General features: G+C 39.2%; 2 protein-coding genes across 3 annotated transcripts in view; one reads left to right on the top strand and one right to left on the bottom strand.

The window, feature by feature from the left end:
- Window positions 2,136-14,711, bottom strand: LOC104738528 (DExH-box ATP-dependent RNA helicase DExH14-like). The gene is made up of 49 exons (XM_010458693.1): window positions 14,430-14,711; window positions 14,170-14,231; window positions 13,903-14,080; window positions 13,349-13,775; window positions 13,199-13,264; window positions 12,773-12,877; window positions 12,384-12,680; window positions 12,086-12,202; window positions 11,942-12,001; window positions 11,738-11,809; window positions 11,546-11,662; window positions 11,301-11,462; window positions 11,131-11,196; window positions 10,863-11,015; window positions 10,696-10,779; window positions 10,422-10,496; window positions 10,208-10,339; window positions 10,068-10,133; window positions 9,855-9,920; window positions 9,648-9,770; window positions 9,374-9,523; window positions 8,960-9,172; window positions 8,705-8,860; window positions 8,380-8,604; window positions 8,202-8,303; window positions 8,032-8,112; window positions 7,866-7,946; window positions 7,484-7,687; window positions 7,268-7,384; window positions 7,041-7,163; window positions 6,727-6,816; window positions 6,498-6,623; window positions 6,358-6,420; window positions 6,071-6,159; window positions 5,699-5,789; window positions 5,359-5,508; window positions 5,082-5,273; window positions 4,920-4,985; window positions 4,651-4,806; window positions 4,420-4,563; window positions 4,152-4,219; window positions 3,900-4,065; window positions 3,760-3,822; window positions 3,551-3,646; window positions 3,257-3,424; window positions 2,961-3,131; window positions 2,715-2,864; window positions 2,498-2,629; window positions 2,136-2,402 (listed from the first exon to the last, which is right to left on the bottom strand). The coding sequence occupies exons 1-49, from the start codon at window positions 14,537-14,539 to the stop codon at window positions 2,322-2,324; spliced, it is 6,252 nt and encodes a 2,083-aa protein (XP_010456995.1). The 5' UTR covers window positions 14,540-14,711; the 3' UTR covers window positions 2,136-2,321.
- Window positions 15,229-16,636, top strand: part of LOC104738513 (PLASMODESMATA CALLOSE-BINDING PROTEIN 1) — a 3,011-nt gene continuing 1,603 nt past the window's right edge. Inside the window, exons 1-3 of one of the 2 annotated variants that reach the window (XM_010458681.2) lie at window positions 15,231-15,484; window positions 16,033-16,272; window positions 16,569-16,602. In XM_010458681.2, coding sequence (XP_010456983.1) covers window positions 15,433-15,484; window positions 16,033-16,272; window positions 16,569-16,602 — 326 coding nt within the window. In that variant the 5' untranslated portion in view covers window positions 15,231-15,432. Of the gene's footprint in view, window positions 15,485-16,032; window positions 16,273-16,568; window positions 16,603-16,636 lie in introns of both variants that reach the window. The other variant, XM_010458687.2, reaches the window with a different exon arrangement.

The following is a 16,636-nucleotide window of genomic DNA, read 5'->3' as shown; positions in this document are numbered from 1 at the left end:
GAACTTGAAACTGTACCCTCTGTCTGAGCCATAGCCCATGCCCGTGCCTCATACTCCGCTATCCGTAAAATAGCTAGGGGATTTGAATCCAGGTTACTAAAAATTTTGTCATTGCGTGCTTTCCAAATATACCACAAAATCCATGGATATATTTCCTGTGATGGAACATTGGTAAATCGCCAAAAGAGGGAATCCATGTTAGTGAAAATGGACTCCGATGGGAACACACCCAAGGCTGTCGGAAACTGCGACAAAGCCCAAACCTGTTTGGCTGGCGGGTATTCGAAAAGTGCATGATTAATTGTCTCCTCCCGAAAACTGCAAAGACCACACGTGGCATCATCACTAATACCGCGTTTCCGTAGATTAGTCGTCACGGCAACACAACCCGAAAGCACTTGCCATATAAAATGACGCAATTTCGGGGGACACCGGATTTTCCAAACAGAGGCCTGAAGAGGTACAATGCTTGGCCCAAATACTTGGATCGAAGGTATATCCGCCACATTGGACCGGAGGATATGATACCCGGATTTAACCGTATATTTACCAGACTTAGTAAAATGCCAACCCAACAAATCCGGTTGTCGCAACGGTAAGGCAGGAATTATAGCAACATCTTCCGGTACAAAGGTAGCCGTAAGTTGTGCCATGTCCCAGGAGTTAGACCTCTTGTCAATAAAGTTTGAAACTCGGAGCAAAGGGTCAGCAGGTGACCCCGTACTCAGTGCTGGTCTCGGGAGTTGAGCAGGAATCCATGGGTCTGTCCATACCGAGATGGAAGCACCAGATCCTACCCGTGTAATCAGTCCTTTATTAACCAGAGAGCGAGCAGAGACTATACTCCGCCATCTATAAGATGGGGAATAAGACTTAATTGGATCCAAAGGATCAGAATGCCGATAATAGCGGCCTTTAAATACCCGTGCAAAGAGACAATCCGGAACAGAAATCAGCCGCCAAAGCTGTTTCGCCAGCAGAGCCGTGTTAAAATCGTCCAAACACCTAAACCCCAAGCCTCCTTTATCTTTGCTACAACACAGCCTATCCCAAGCTATCCAATGGAGGCCCCTTGATTGCCCCGAGGAACTCCACCAAAAATTCGAGATGGCACTGGTTAGCTTCCTAGTTATCGTCTTTGGAATACGGAAACACGACATCACAAAGGTTGGAACCGCCGTCGCTACTGACTTAATCATCACCTCCTTACCCCCTCTTGATAGCAACCGAGCAGGCCATCCACTAGCCCGTGCTTGCAACTTATCCTGGACAGACNACCGTATATTTACCAGACTTAGTAAAATGCCAACCCAACAAATCCGGTTGTCGCAACGGTAAGGCAGGAATTATAGCAACATCTTCCGGTACAAAGGTAGCCGTAAGTTGTGCCATGTCCCAGGAGTTAGACCTCTTGTCAATAAAGTTTGAAACTCGGAGCAAAGGGTCAGCAGGTGACCCCGTACTCAGTGCTGGTCTCGGGAGTTGAGCAGGAATCCATGGGTCTGTCCATACCGAGATGGAAGCACCAGATCCTACCCGTGTAATCAGTCCTTTATTAACCAGAGAGCGAGCAGAGACTATACTCCGCCATCTATAAGATGGGGAATAAGACTTAATTGGATCCAAAGGATCAGAATGCCGATAATAGCGGCCTTTAAATACCCGTGCAAAGAGACAATCCGGAACAGAAATCAGCCGCCAAAGCTGTTTCGCCAGCAGAGCCGTGTTAAAATCGTCCAAACACCTAAACCCCAAGCCTCCTTTATCTTTGCTACAACACAGCCTATCCCAAGCTATCCAATGGAGGCCCCTTGATTGCCCCGAGGAACTCCACCAAAAATTCGAGATGGCACTGGTTAGCTTCCTAGTTATCGTCTTTGGAATACGGAAACACGACATCACAAAGGTTGGAACCGCCGTCGCTACTGACTTAATCATCACCTCCTTACCCCCTCTTGATAGCAACCGAGCAGGCCATCCACTAGCCCGTGCTTGCAACTTATCCTGGACAGACGAAAAAATTTTCGTCTTAGAGCCACCCAAACTCTCCGGGATACCTAAATAGGAGCTCATCCCACCCAAATTTGTTATTCCCAAAACTCCTTTTAGTTCCTCCCTAAGATTAACATCCACTGTGTGTCCAAATTGGACTCTTGATTTATTATTATGTAGCCCAAAAAAAATATCTAACATGTAAAATTTGGTGTTTACATTAACAAGAAAAAGAAAACAGTAATACTTAAAATTTGTACAATATTAAAAGAAATTCCATAAAAAACATTGGGTTAGTACAATGATACAGTTTATCATCTAATGGCTCTTCAGCGCCGTGCTGGTTGTTCAATGGAGTGTTCTTGCTCAAACCCCAAATAACAATCCGAAACCAAGATGAGTTTCGTATTCTGACCAAAAAGAAATACGAAAAATTCAGCAATAATATATGCAGAAGTGTAAGAAAAAATGATTTAAGTTAGAGAAAGCAAGAAGAAAGTTCTACCTGGAAAGAGGATATATTGGGAGGTAACTCCATACGTGTCGTCAGGCGACCAGTGAACGAAACCCTCTTCACAGCAAAGAGCTCAGAAGTTGAAGTATCACCAAGAACCAACCACCAGGCTTCGTCTTTCACCTGTAACCCAATATAAATGTGACGAATTCCAATACATTTTTGTTTCGAGCTCAAACTAGTCTGTGGTTAAAGTCTTTAGTGAAACCTTTGGGAATCGAGGGGCCAACGCCCTTGAGCTATTCCTCTTTGATATCTTCTCAATTCTGATTTCCAGCATTGAAGGCATTTTTTTGCCATCAGAATCCTTCTTCTGGAGTCTCACATTCATTCGGATCCGTGGAAATCGTTGGAGATCCTAATTAAGACCAAAGAGTGTAGAGAATAGTTTGTGACTCCATGAGTGAAAAGTATTGGATGCAGAAAGAAACAGTTGTGGCTAATATGTGGGTACCTGAGATAATCTTGATGCAGGGAAGTTTCCGGTTACACTTTGTAGAGTTTCCTTTGGAATCTCTAATAGCTGATGCAGCGTGTGAATTCCTCTTGCGGTCAGAGATCCTAGAAGATCATCATTCATGCATGGGATCATCCATAATGACGAATCTTGATCGGACCACATACCCTATAATTAAACAGAGAACTGGATTATGTAAAAGCGTTCTCCTCTGCAAAAGTAAAACGATGTGTACTGGTCCTGCTTCCGAAGAAATGGAACAAGCTAAGAGTAGTAATTTTCAGGACTATTACCTGCATGACCATTTGCAAAAGGCGCATACACGTCAGCGAGCTTGAGAGCCATCCACTGTTTGCGCAGATATCAATCATGGCCTGGAGGATCCGAATGCTTTGATCCAGTACTGACTTTAAATCCGTGTTATAATCACTGATTGGGAGTGCCAACTGAGAAAAATGTGCCTGCTCATTGGATGACATGCATTAAAAAGACAGTAACAATCATGAATTATGTGATTCAATCATAGACTCAGTCAGTTTGGATTTTGTTTCATCCATCAGTGCAAAATAGTGTGAAAAAGTACACACCTGGAAGAGCAGATTCGCTTTGACATGAGGATCATCTAGATGGTTATTATCCACGGGATACCGAACTTTATCTGACAGTGTTTTGTTGTAATTTTCCTAAGGAACCAAAGGGGATAAAGACGGAAATTTTAGACAGCATATCACTGAAAATACTTTTAAAGATAAACCATATATTCGTCAAGTAAAACAGTGTAGACCGTGAAACAGACCTCATTGTGCCGCACAGGAAGTTCATCATACTCAGAAGCACCAGCCAAGATATGCAAAAATGCCTAAAGGGCAGTGGTTAGAAGTCAAAGAAAAACAAAAAAGAATAATCAAGATCTCATATGTTGGATCAAATTCTTACCTCAAGCGATGTGTCAGAACCTATATTAGAGCCAAACATAGACACGGTCATGTAGCAAAGGTAATACTGTGACGCTATTGTACCCAGCATCATAGGCTCCACACTATTTTCATTTACTTTGAGGCATCCACTGTCTTCAAGATCATCAAATGTGTTCTGCACCAATCTACACAAAAAAGTAGCCCACATATACCAACGTTACAATGGTTCTAGGAAGAGAAATCTTCTTCATGTAATAACTTTGATTTTTACCTTGATAAGTAGGAACAGACTGTTTCGTCTTGAGTACCTTCTAGCCCATAGTAAGCAGGATTAGCCATCTGTTACATCAATACCACATTGCGTCATTAACAGAAAAATCTGAAAGTAAAAAGAGAATCTGGCTGCAGGTGCCAAACTCTGTGGAGAGTTTCCAAGTCCGTGTTTTGAACTGATTATGGATTTAGCACAATATCTCACGGAACCAGGATCAATTTTTCAAGTTAAATCTCGCTTTTTGATAGAACTGAAGCATATTTACCAGTCTACGGAACAAATACGTCCATGTAAGATAATGCACTGCATCTTCTTTGTTGCCTATTGTTCCAGATACTATTTCTGCGTTGAAGTGATCGTGCAGCTTCTCTTTCAAGCTACTTTCTACGGGGAATGGTTCGTACAAGAACTGCATGCAGAGTAAAATATGATATCTTTAAGGTAAATTGTTGCAAAGGATACTAAAAATTGGCAAATAATTCCAATTGAGCTCGACCTTTTTGTAAAAACTCTTTTTAGGTTCATGTACAAGAATGACCGCTTTCCCATGTTGGTCGAATTGCGGACGCCCTGCACGTCCCATCATTTGCAAGATCTCAGTAAGAGGGAAGTCAACATATCTTTTGGTTTTCCCGTCAAAATATTCCGTTCCCTGATAAGAAACATTGCCAAAAACACAGTATTAAAGAGAATAGATAATGCATTAGCGGAGAAAATCTAAGAAGGTGATCCCAAACATTATAATAGCAGAGGACCTTATTTTACCTTTATAATAACTAAGTGAGCTGGTAGGTTCACTCCCCATGCCAAGGTACTTGTTGAGACCAAAACCTGTAAAGGAAGCATGGAATCCATCATCAATCATAATGTAAAAATGTAACCATGGATACGGTAAAGGCAGGAGAGAGCATATGTTGATGAAATTGCCTGAATCTTGTTGTTCGTGAAAAGCTCTTCTACTGCAGATCTATCGTGGTCGTTTAAACCTGCATGATGCAATCCGATGCCAAATTGCAATGTATGTCGAAGGTTCTGGTCAGTTATCTGTGAGAGGACCATCTGCAAGTCTTCCTCTGACACACTCAGAAATTGCCGGGGATGTTCGTCGGAGGCAGCAAACTTCATTTCATAGGAAAAGAAGATAAAAATTAGAGTAATATAGTCAAAAGATGATTTGGTATCTGAATTTGATGATAAATCATGCCTGAATTAGATCCAGTGCGGTAAGCCTTGTCTGTCTACGAGATGAAACAAAAATAAGAACAGGTTTTGTAGGTGAATGGGTACATATGGCTGCATATGCTGGCTTGTTCATGCTATTCATCCTTGGGCAGTAGTACTTTCCAGGATAACCCTGAAAGCAAAAAACAAGGTTAATACTGGAAATCTCATGCTTGTACGGTTTCCTCGCATAGCTTTCAACCACCCACCGAAAATGGTAATTAAACAGCACAAGAGACTTAAATTTTTGATAGTCAAATACAGTGTTGGAGACGTACATACAGTTTTTGTTTAAGTAATGTATTAACTGTTTGCAACCTTACCTGAATATGAACTTCAATTGGTACAGGCCTGACGCTTGGTTTAAAATTGAAAAGTCCGATCTCCCCGACACCCAACCAGTCAGCCAAATCACTGTATGAAAAGTGACCATCAAGTCAAATCTAACTTACGCTGGCCCAAGAAATCAAATGCTACAACCAGAAGATTTCAGCACACAGAACTTGACAGAATAAGTTAAATTAACAGTTTTCATATCTTGGAACTGTAATTCAGGGAAACGGCTACAAAAAGAATTGAGAATAAATAAGACTAAAACTGAAAGTCCTTCACTAACATATCACACAATAAGCATACTCAAAGAAAATACATAGAAAAGAGCATATTCAAAGAGACATGGAAGTGAAAAAACAAACCCTGCATTTGCCAGAGCTGTCGAAAGACCAACAAACCGGACGGAGCGCTCTGTCTGTGATGATATATATCTCATCCTAGACACAATAACCTGGAAACAAAATGTAGATCGAAAATAAATAGCTTGGAACACAGAACTACGAAAAAACCTGTTGCCGAAAAGGTATCAGCTCTTCACCAACTCTATAGCTATATTACAGGTCTCATGATATAACTGGAAACTTCTAACCAATGGATGGAGCTTAGCATAAGAACTTAGACATGGGTATAATCGTTTCTAAGCTTCTACCTCAAGTATGGGTCCTCTGTCGGCTCCAAGCAAGTGAATCTCATCCAAAATAACAAGGCCGACCTATATCACCAGAACATCATAAGTACAGTTCACAAACAAGGCAAGCCAATACAGCAATCTATTAACAAAATAATTACCTTTTTGACATAACTTCGAGTATGCCAATTACGACTAATGCCATCCCATTTTTCAGGGGTAGATATGATGATATCTGCGGACAAGAGAGCTACTAAATCTGGAGTGTAATCTCCAGTCATTTCAACCTGTCGAAGTGCAAGTGTTAGGAATAACATTTGGTAGCCAAAATACACAGCAATCATGGAAGTCTGCAAAATGTATTGATGCTCCGAGGCAATGCCCGCATACCATTTCTTTTCCAAGTGGAGCAACAAGATGCTTTTTCCAATCATTCATCCTTTCTCGAACAATAGCCTTCAGTGGTGCTATGTAAACAACCTGGATGCCACAAAAATTTAGGCATCTTCAGTAACATAATAGAACACTGGAAACTAATCCATGATTTGGTATAATTTTAGAGATTCATATCTTCATTTCAATAGATAGATTCAGTAAAAGGCCGGTAATTCAGCAGAACCATAATCATGTACAATAAACAGAAAAGTTAACTGGAAGTTTGGAACTAAATAATTGGCAAGCGTTAGGAGACTGACAACTCATACCTTCATATCAGGCTGGGTACTGAAGAGACGCAACATTGCAAGTTCAGCAGATATAGTTTTCCCACTTCCAGTTGGAGCTCCTACAAGAACATTGTTGTCTGTGTGATATAACACATGAAAAATCTGCAGCACCAAACGATCAAATTTTTGGTTAATTAAAACAAGAGTGATGAAGAAAAACATTTATGACAAAAATTAGGAAAGCAACAGGGGAAATATGCTCAAACCTGAGTCTGTATTGGATTAAAATGCGAAAATTTGTAAAGCGATTCATATAATCTATTCCCAAGAGAAGTCACAGGGAGAGGCTTTAAGTCTAAAAGCTCTGTGTGAGACGTTCGTGCCTGAATGAAGAAGAATATTAGGATTACCTTACAGATTAATTAAGCGTAGAAATGATCTTGTAACTATTTCTGAAACAGCAACCTCAAGAAGAAATATACCTCTGGTAGTGTAAGATTGTGGAAAGAGATTGTGAAGAAAGATTCTGCATGCAACCAAGAATCAGAAACCGCATGAACATAGTATTGAGGTGGATGTGGTTCAAATATCGGCACAGTAAAAGAAAGCTTCTGCGGTTCCCCTCTAGCCATCCGCTTCGTTAGTGTGAAAAGATCTGAGTGGTAGATATAATCATTCTCTGTGTCCTGTTGAAGAAATAGCACAAGAAAAGCGTTACTATGGAAATATATCAACACTGCCAACAGAGAATATTGTCTATTCCTAGTGGTCGGTAGTGCTATAAGATGAGATACTAAATCGTACAAACAGCTCATTCTTTGCCAATGCAACATATATGTCTTAACGGGAGTTATATATTAGTACCTCAATGAGAATCCACCAACGAAGAGCAGCACCATGAAAACGATCCTTCCATATGAAATCTGGAGTTATAAGCAAATCCACCTGAAAATGGCAACAAAATAGATGATATTAGATAAGTTTTCATGTGAAAAATTATAAATTATTGAAGAATATGTTCATTAGCTACCTTCAATACAGTGCGTGTAATTGGACTAACAGTAGCTTCCAACTGAATTGAAGGAAAATATCCTAGATGCTGCTTGACCAACTGAATTGAAGGAGAGAGCCACAAAATGTCAGTACTCTTTTTTTTCCCCCATATATATGCATTAACTTAGTGATTTAAGATGTATATACCCTTCCCCCAGGGTTGTAACGAATCAACGCTCCAATGTCTTTTTCCTCCATCTCATACAGACGGTCTAAGTCAGCCCCTCGCTCTTCAAGTTTTCTTAATGTCTGATCATTTGAGATGAATTAGAGAAAATTACTACATATCACAATTCACAAGTAAAAATAGCATTCAGAAGCTTACATCAAAAGGTAGTTCCCTATCGAATTGCCGAAGAGGATGCTGATGGGGCCATAGTTGACGATCAACTGCCTTGCAGTATTCCAACATAAATAAAGTCATCTCACACCAGCCTTTGCGCAAGCATATCTCAAACAGAGCACGCATTATACGTGCTAAACTAGCACTAATGTATGAAGCATCAGAGACCAGAGAAAAGGCATCAATTGATCCACGGGATATGTACAACTGTAGATCATAAGGTCAGTATATCAGAACACAATATTAACCATCCATTTCATCTCATAGTCATAGGTATAATATTGCAATGATAGTGACAAACAATCACCTGAATAAGAATTGAGATTTTTCCATGTTTGTTAGAAGGTCCTCCCTTAACTTCTAAAGGACAGCAAGAGCGTGCAAGAGTCTCAAGCTCATTCTGCTCTTCCTCTCTTACCACAATATTGTCAAATTCAGAAGAATGGGCAACCATATCAATTATCTATACCAGAGAATTTGAAATCAGTAAGTAATGGAAAAAGTTTAGTTACACAGCAAAGAACAAGGAAAATATACAAAAAACAGAATGATTATAACAAACCTCGCTTTCATTCATGTGCCGCTTCAACATTTCGTTGTATGTTTCAACACTAGAATATTGAATATAGAAGTGACTTGCAACCCGTCCAAGCTCGGTACAGTAAAAATTTCCACTTTTCTCGTCGAACCTCATCATCTTAGCTTTGTCCAGTGAACGTGCAGCATCAGCCACAAGGGCTCGTTGCTTCAGCGATAAAGAAGGATCGGCAATTATCTGTGAGAGTAGAACTGTCAGAATGGTTTTAGGCACATATATAATTGGAGCACAATCCCATCAGGAGTGTCATACTATGATGTGATTCAAAAACACACTGACACAAACAAAATCTAGAACTAAGATCTCCATGAACACCACTAGAGCTTACAAAACATAAAGTTTCAAATATTAAACACCAAAATGCAAAGAATAACGCACCTCGTCCCATCCAACGCCATAAGCCAAAGGATTTAACTTCATCCGAATTGACAAATATGTATATCCAAGCCAAGCACAGGCTTCCTTTACATTAGTCACAGTTCCCAAAACCACTTCTGCGTTCAAATTATCTTTCAAGGAGCTTATGAACTGCAAATAAGAAATACAACGAAGCTTCACCTTCTGGCCAAAGATATTGAGAGATCAAACTACAAATGAAGGTTTCTGCACTAAGATGACAGACCGAACCACTTTTAGGTTTCTGTCCAAATACCTGACTTTCTATGGGAAGCTGACTCGTCAGCAGCCGGAGATAGTATGCTAGCTTGTCATGGGATGTGATGATAATTCCCTCACCACTCTTATCAAACTGTGGTCTCCCAGCCCTTCCAAAGATCTAAATGCATATAATAGCATGATACATTTATACCAAAGATATAACAATCTCATACCCTTTTCTAAAGAAGTACTTTTCCTTTACCTGCATGACATCAAGCATTCCCAAGTCTTTCCACCCACCAGCCTTGGCATCATACAATTGAGTTCCCTGGAAATCAACCAAACATATTGAGCTATAAAGTACTGTGATAGTTGCATGTAAGAAGACCACTTGTTGATCTCCCAAAAGAGAAAATTCTCTTTCCACAGATTAGAGTGAACTTCGGCTATACAAAAAACCACCACATAAGCATACCTTAATTACGACTGTGTGTGCAGGCAGATTAACACCCCACGCAAGAGTTGCAGTGCAAACAAGCACCTGTATGACCAAAACAAGTTCAGGAATATAAGTATTTAGATAGTAAAGAGCAAGCAGACAAAAATGTTTTGTACCTTTAAGAGACCATCAGAAAACAGCCTCTCCGTAAGTGTTCTATCAGATCGCAACATCCCAGCATGATGAATTCCGAAGCCAGCTTCAAAGAATTTGACAACATCCTTATTTCTGGACTTCATAACGTCTTTCTGAGATACATCAAAAACACTCCTGAGACATTAACACCAACAATCACGTTAAATAGATGATGTATACTCCATTTTTTTTTACCTTCATCAGTTGAAATTGAGGATGAGTCTCATTAACGAACAAATCCAGATTTTCATATTGCCGGGCAAGATCAACCTGCCAAATTGAAAAAATTAAAGTCATGTACTTCTAGATCTGGAATTCTGAAATCCTTTGAAAAAACCATATTTTCAGCGAGATCATCTTCATACACAATATTTAAGATTTCAGGAAACCCACAATCACAAATGCATGCGTTTTGAACACATCAGGTAAAAAGTAGAAGCTGAATATAAAAAGGTAAAATATCATGTACCAGTTTCTCAGCTGTTTTTGAAGTGTCTTTTCGGGAATGAACAAAAATCATCGCTTGATGACCTTGTTTAATTGAATCAACAACCTAACATGAAAGCATTACCAGGCTGATAAGTGACTTTTCCATTTTCACATAAATAACAAAGAGTCTTTCCTCGAGATAGAGACCTTTTTGTAGCATATCTCGTTTAACAATACGTTTCTAGCAGCAAAGTTATGCTCAGTGATGCCTATGTACTGTTGAGCTAAGGGAACTGGGCGATAACTCGAATCAAAATAGAAGAGGCCCGTGTCTGGATTCACTCGTAGAAACTGAGCAACCTGGAATCCACCCCACAAAAAGGTTAAATTTTTTGACCGACCCTAATTTCCTGAGACTAAATAGGATATGTGAAGTAAAACATCGTGACAGAGATATAAATCATGTTGTAAAGACCTGTAGGTAGCTAGGTAAAGTGGCTGACAGGCCTACAATTCTTATCATTGTCTGTGTTGACTCCACCTGACAAACAAAGCAAAAGTCAGCCAGATGTTAACCTGCTGCAACATAAGGAGTGCAATTACAACTTACTTTAGGAAAACTAATTTTCACGGCCAAGACATTACCTGACGGAGGGTCCGAGCAACTAGGGCCTCTATCACTGCACCTCTGTCATCATTCAGAAGATGCACTTCATCAATGATCAATAGTTTTACTAGCATTGACAATGACATGTCACTGCTTTTGCGAGTAATGACATCCCATTTCTCTGGTGTTGTCACTATCATCTGATTCACATTTGATAAATAAACAGGTAAATATCGGTCCCTAAATGTCTCCACAAGAAACTTAAGCACAGTTAAAATGAAACCTGAGTCTCTTCAAGTTCAGTCTTCGTGAGTTGCATATCCCCTGTAAGCTCCTTCACAACCATATTTAATGGAGCCAGACGACGGCTAAATGCTGACGTGACCTCTGCCGCTAAAGCCTACAAAGAACAAAATAGTAACATAAAAATTTTACAAAAAAGTCATCCATAAGATTATATTAAACTGTTTTTTACCTTCATAGGAGCTACATAAACAATCTTAAACTCGTTTTTGTGCAAGTATCCATCCCTGAAGTGTTGTTTGATCTGCAAGATCATTTCAAAAATATCTATGAGTAAAATATGAAATAAATTAGTGTGATTATAACAATAAATTACCTTTTCTACAACATAAATCACCTTTTCTACAATATATCAACCAGGAAATTGAAAACTTACCTCATGTAGAACAGAAATCATAGCTATATTCGTTTTACCAGCTCCTGTTGGAGCACAGACCTACATAGTGCAGAATATGGTTATGCTTGACTAAGTAACTGGCGTTATCGTTCGGTATGGACATAAGTTATTCATATGACTCACCAATATATTCTCATTGGTGTGGTAAACTGTCTGAAATATGCGACTCTGAATACGGTTTAAGGACTTGTAACCATGAAAAGCAGCTTGAGCGAAGTCATCTAACTCTTTTATCTCAATCTAGAAACATGTAAGAATGTATAGTTAGATGCATGCAATCTGGCAGAAAAAACTACAATGCCATCCATATCAGAAAAAGCAGTAAAATGTGTGGAGAAAATACTTGACGATAACTTTTCGGCATGAAAAAAATGTCAATTTAAGAAATTTTCATCTGCCACTGGATATGGATGAGACGTACCAGCTTCTCGCCAGGTTTCATTTGTGCAGTAGGGGTTGGCGGGATAAAGACTTCCTCATATCCTTTTAAGTGCTTCCTTACAGTACCTTGAGGAAGGGCCAATGCAAGAGAATTCGCTTCTCCAGAACCGATCAAATCCTCAAATGCAGTCTTCTTTTCACTTGCCTCAAGTAAAGAAGAAAAATTGGCCTCTGATAGTTCACTCTCTAAACCAAGCTCAGCATTTCGTTTGTTTTTCTTTTCCTCTTTACGCCGAAGTTTTTCAATTTGCTTTGCAGACTCTGTTTGGACAGTAACCTGAAAGGTGGCTGAGTGCAATCATTATTGTGGCCAAAGAAAAAGAATTGTACCCAACATCACAAGGAAACGCCTCACACAAATAGCCGTACCTGTGTGCCATAGGTTGGCATCCGAGATTGGGCGTTTGAAGCTGTTTTGTCAGATTTGAGAACCATTTGACCATGATGAATAGCATCAACAATCTCTTTCCGATGCTGAAAAAGGAATAAACAAGTCAGACACCATTCACATTTCTTAAAAACTTGAAAGCAGAATATAACTTTAGTATATACCTAAGTAACAGCCTTTTTACTATACATAGGCGCGCACACAGACACATACACCATAAAAATCGGTTTACAAGATCATTATTTCACCCAAAAAAATATAAACATAGTTGAGGCCCTTAAACATAATGGTAACCCACGAGAAGAGCATACCATACTGCAAGAGCGTAGAATCTAAAGCAAATCAGGCATAAAGTGGGAAACCACAGACTTCAGATGAACGAGCAATATACCAAGCTAAGGCCTTACCATAATAAGGTCTTGAACAGTCTCAAATGCGCTATCTCCAACAAGATCCAGCAGATCCCCAGCTATCTGCAGAAAAAGTATTTATCATCTACTTTCATTGGAAAATATGATGTTCCAGGAACAGGTATTGTAGGTCCGAAAGTAACATACCTCCTCACCAGGTTTATCGGAATCCAGAAACCTGCATATAGCCATAGCCAGTTCTTCACGGGAAAGTTGTGAATTGGTTTCTCTAACCATTTGTCCACATGCATCTCTTAGCCAACTTAAATCGAATTTTCCTGCACTTAGATTCTTTGTCATGTTGCTGACATCACTCCATCCTTCAGAAAATGACGCACAAGTGTCATTGCTTTCCACATCTTGAAATCCTTTTTCGTCAACATCCTCCACCAGAAAACGAGCTGGTAGATTGAAAACAAGGTCGGCACCAAACTCAGCTCCTCCATCAACTTCGTTAGTGTATTCCTCAGACTGATGCGTAGGCTGTATTGAGTAAAGTGCCCGAGCTAAGGAGGCCACGTTTTTAACATTAGCATCTGATACAGCATGACCGACAAGATTTTGCAACTCTAACCTGTTGAATATAAGCAAACCTCAATCACCACTGAACACCCTAAAAATTTAGAAAAGCTTGGCTACTTGCATAAAGTAATATTCGAATATCTTGCCTTATCATGGTTGATAAATACATTAATACTTACTTCTTTTCGGCAATGGTTTTATTATCATCGATATCACTGTCCTCCTCCACTGGCTTGCCAAACAGACGGTAAGCAGCAAAAGCAACCTCACGGAACTCATCAGATGGAACTTCCCGATCAATCAACTCCACCACAGCTCCAGTAAACTGTTTGTATGCTTGTCGCACTTCTGGAGAAGCTGTCACACCAATTCCAATTAATTTACACACAACGCCACCTCGTATTCCCTTTACAGAAACAACCAGATATATATAATCAGAAAATTACCTCCTTCCCATTGATGAACTATCCTCCTAGCAAGGTCAGATTCATCAAGACGATTCCCAGAGCTGAAATCGTAAACACACCGGTTCAATTCAAATCAAGTATTAAACTTCCAAATACAATGTGATCACCAGACTATACGAACTACCAAATTCAATGCAAAACCAAACACAATCAAGAGAAATTAGCTAAAAACCCTACTAAACGAGTGGAATCAGTTCAAAAGAAGTGTGAAATTCAGGAATTCGGGGGAAAAGCTCGACCTGCGAGGCTTATTAAGAGTTTGGAGTATAGTTTTGCGGCGAAGGTAAGCCTGATCGATATCGAATGGCTCTCTGAGAGAGCTTGTCAAGCGAGGAATCTGAACCAACATGACAAAAAACCCTGTGATTGCGTCGTTTAGGCTTCTTCTTCTTCTTCTTCTCCTCTGTGTTTTTTATTTCACCTCTGGTCGGCTCGCCGAGGAAGAAGACGATCGCTCACGTTTTAAAAAACGCCGTCGCTTCGATACTTGAAGAACAGTTTCGTTAGGAGTTAGGACCCGTGAACCGACCCGCTAATAATATACCGGTTCAATAAAAGCGATAGCGTTTTAACGATTTTATGACATAACAATGTGGGCCATGAGTTAATTATTCCTTATTTTTTTAGGTAAGAGAGAGTTTTGAATTTCAAAACAAGACCATTTAAATTTTAAAAAGACAAAAATTCTGAACATTTCACTGCACATATTATTGTGTTTTCTCTATTATTAATTTGATTATGTCGATTTTATAAAAAAAGTTTCATGGAGAATACACAATGAACAAATTATTATCACATCATAACCCCAGCATGAACAAGAAGATTTTATGAAATTCAGCTTTTTTCACCGCCTACAAACACAAAATATGGCTTTTTCAGTTTTAAGTACATACTGTATAAAATTATTTAATACCGAATAATAAATACGATATCTCTTTAATTTAAATATCAAATATACGTACAAAAAAGTCTACACGAGCTAAGTTCTTTAATGATGTATAAAAAATAAAAAAGCACTCAAAAAGGGTTTTGAGAAGAGACAAGAAGACACAGAACAAGTAGCCACTCTCACCTCACCCCCCTCTCTAGCTACTTGCTCTCTCTCTCTCTCTCTCTCTCTCTCTCTGTTCTTTTTTCTCTTCTTCTTCTTCTTCTTTCTTGCTCTAGAGATCTCTACTATCTCCATCCTTTTCTCATCCTCTCTCTAGAAAGATAACAGTGACATTTTGTCTGAACGCATCTATGGCTGCTCTGGTGCTTTCACTTCTCCTTCTAGCCATGGCCGGACATTCTAGTAAGAACTTTCCACTCTTACTTCAGATTTCTTTGCTTAATAGTCTTATCTCTTTTTCACTCTTAAGCCTTTTTGGTTCTGGTCTGAAAAAAGGTTCTTGTAGCACTTAAGGGTTTTACTGTTCCTGAGTGTTCTGCCATTGCTAGACAGACTAAAAAAAAATTACCATTATTTTCAACAAAGTATGAAGTATATCATTGTTACTGTTACTTCTCTTATCTTCCTGCTATTTCCTTGATTAAAATTTAATTTTAAGAATGAGAAAAAGTAAGAAACAAGATTTGTCCTCTGCTCAACTCATTTTTAATCTTCCTTTCCTTTTTTCTTATGGATTGAAATATGTTTTTTGCTTGGGAAAAGTTCACAAACTATTAATAGAAATCTTGCTAAGTTAATCTGATCTGCTTGTTTTCTTGATTTTTTAATGGTGATTTCAAGATTTCCCCAAATCTTGTTGGTTTCACATTACATAACCAAGAAGATGCAGTTATCTATATATTTTTTCATCACTTCTAATGTTTGTTTGGCTTTCTTGGTGGTCTCTGTAGGTGCCTCATGGTGTGTGTGTAAAACAGGACTGAGTGATACAGTTCTACAGTCAACCCTAGACTATGCCTGTGGAAATGGAGCAGATTGTAATCCTATTAAACCAAAACAGTCTTGCTTCAACCCTGACAATGTTAGGTCCCATTGCAGCTATGCAGTCAATAGCTTCTTCCAAAAGAAGGGTCAATCTTCTGGCACTTGTGATTTTAAAGGCACTGCCACTCCCACCACCTCCGATCCCAGTTAGTCTCTCTCAACCATATCCTCATTTTGGTATTCAATGTGTTTTAATTAGAACCAGGGGGAGCCCAATGATAAAAGAAACTTGCTTTTTTGGAGTGATTGTTAGGATTCATGTGGTGTTCAAATTATTGATAGTTACAGAAAGTTGGAGGCTTTTGTTTTTGTCACTATTTGTATTGAAGATTCTGAGACAAAATGGATACGCCAAATACATAATAAAGACTCTATTTATAGTCCAAGTTTGTGGATAATAATCAAATATCTTAAACATTGTTCTGCGTTTTTGTTTTCACAGGTTATACAGGATGTACCTTCCCTACTAGTGCCAGGTATGCTTCTGATTCAAATGGCCTGATCAAGAAA

This window comes from Camelina sativa, chromosome 2 (genome assembly GCF_000633955.1).
Source record: "Camelina sativa cultivar DH55 chromosome 2, Cs, whole genome shotgun sequence".
Taxonomy (NCBI): Eukaryota; Viridiplantae; Streptophyta; class Magnoliopsida; order Brassicales; family Brassicaceae; genus Camelina; species Camelina sativa.
Note: the sequence above shows the minus strand (reverse complement) of the source record. Positions and strands in the feature narration are given on the sequence as shown.

Bases quoted from the DNA above. Each gene is read 5' to 3' on its own strand.
- LOC104738528 (XM_010458693.1), bottom strand. From the start codon at position 14,539: ATGTTGGTTCAGATTCCTCGCTTGACAAGCTCTCTCAGAGAGCCATTC. The intron at 11,663-11,737 runs GTAAAAAACAGT...TGTTCTTTGTAG, and splicing joins TTTATGTAGCTCCTATGAAG to GCTTTAGCGGCAGAGGTCAC. The intron at 9,173-9,373 runs GTGCGTTATTCT...CTACTCTCACAG, and splicing joins ATGGCGTTGGATGGGACGAG to ATAATTGCCGATCCTTCTTT.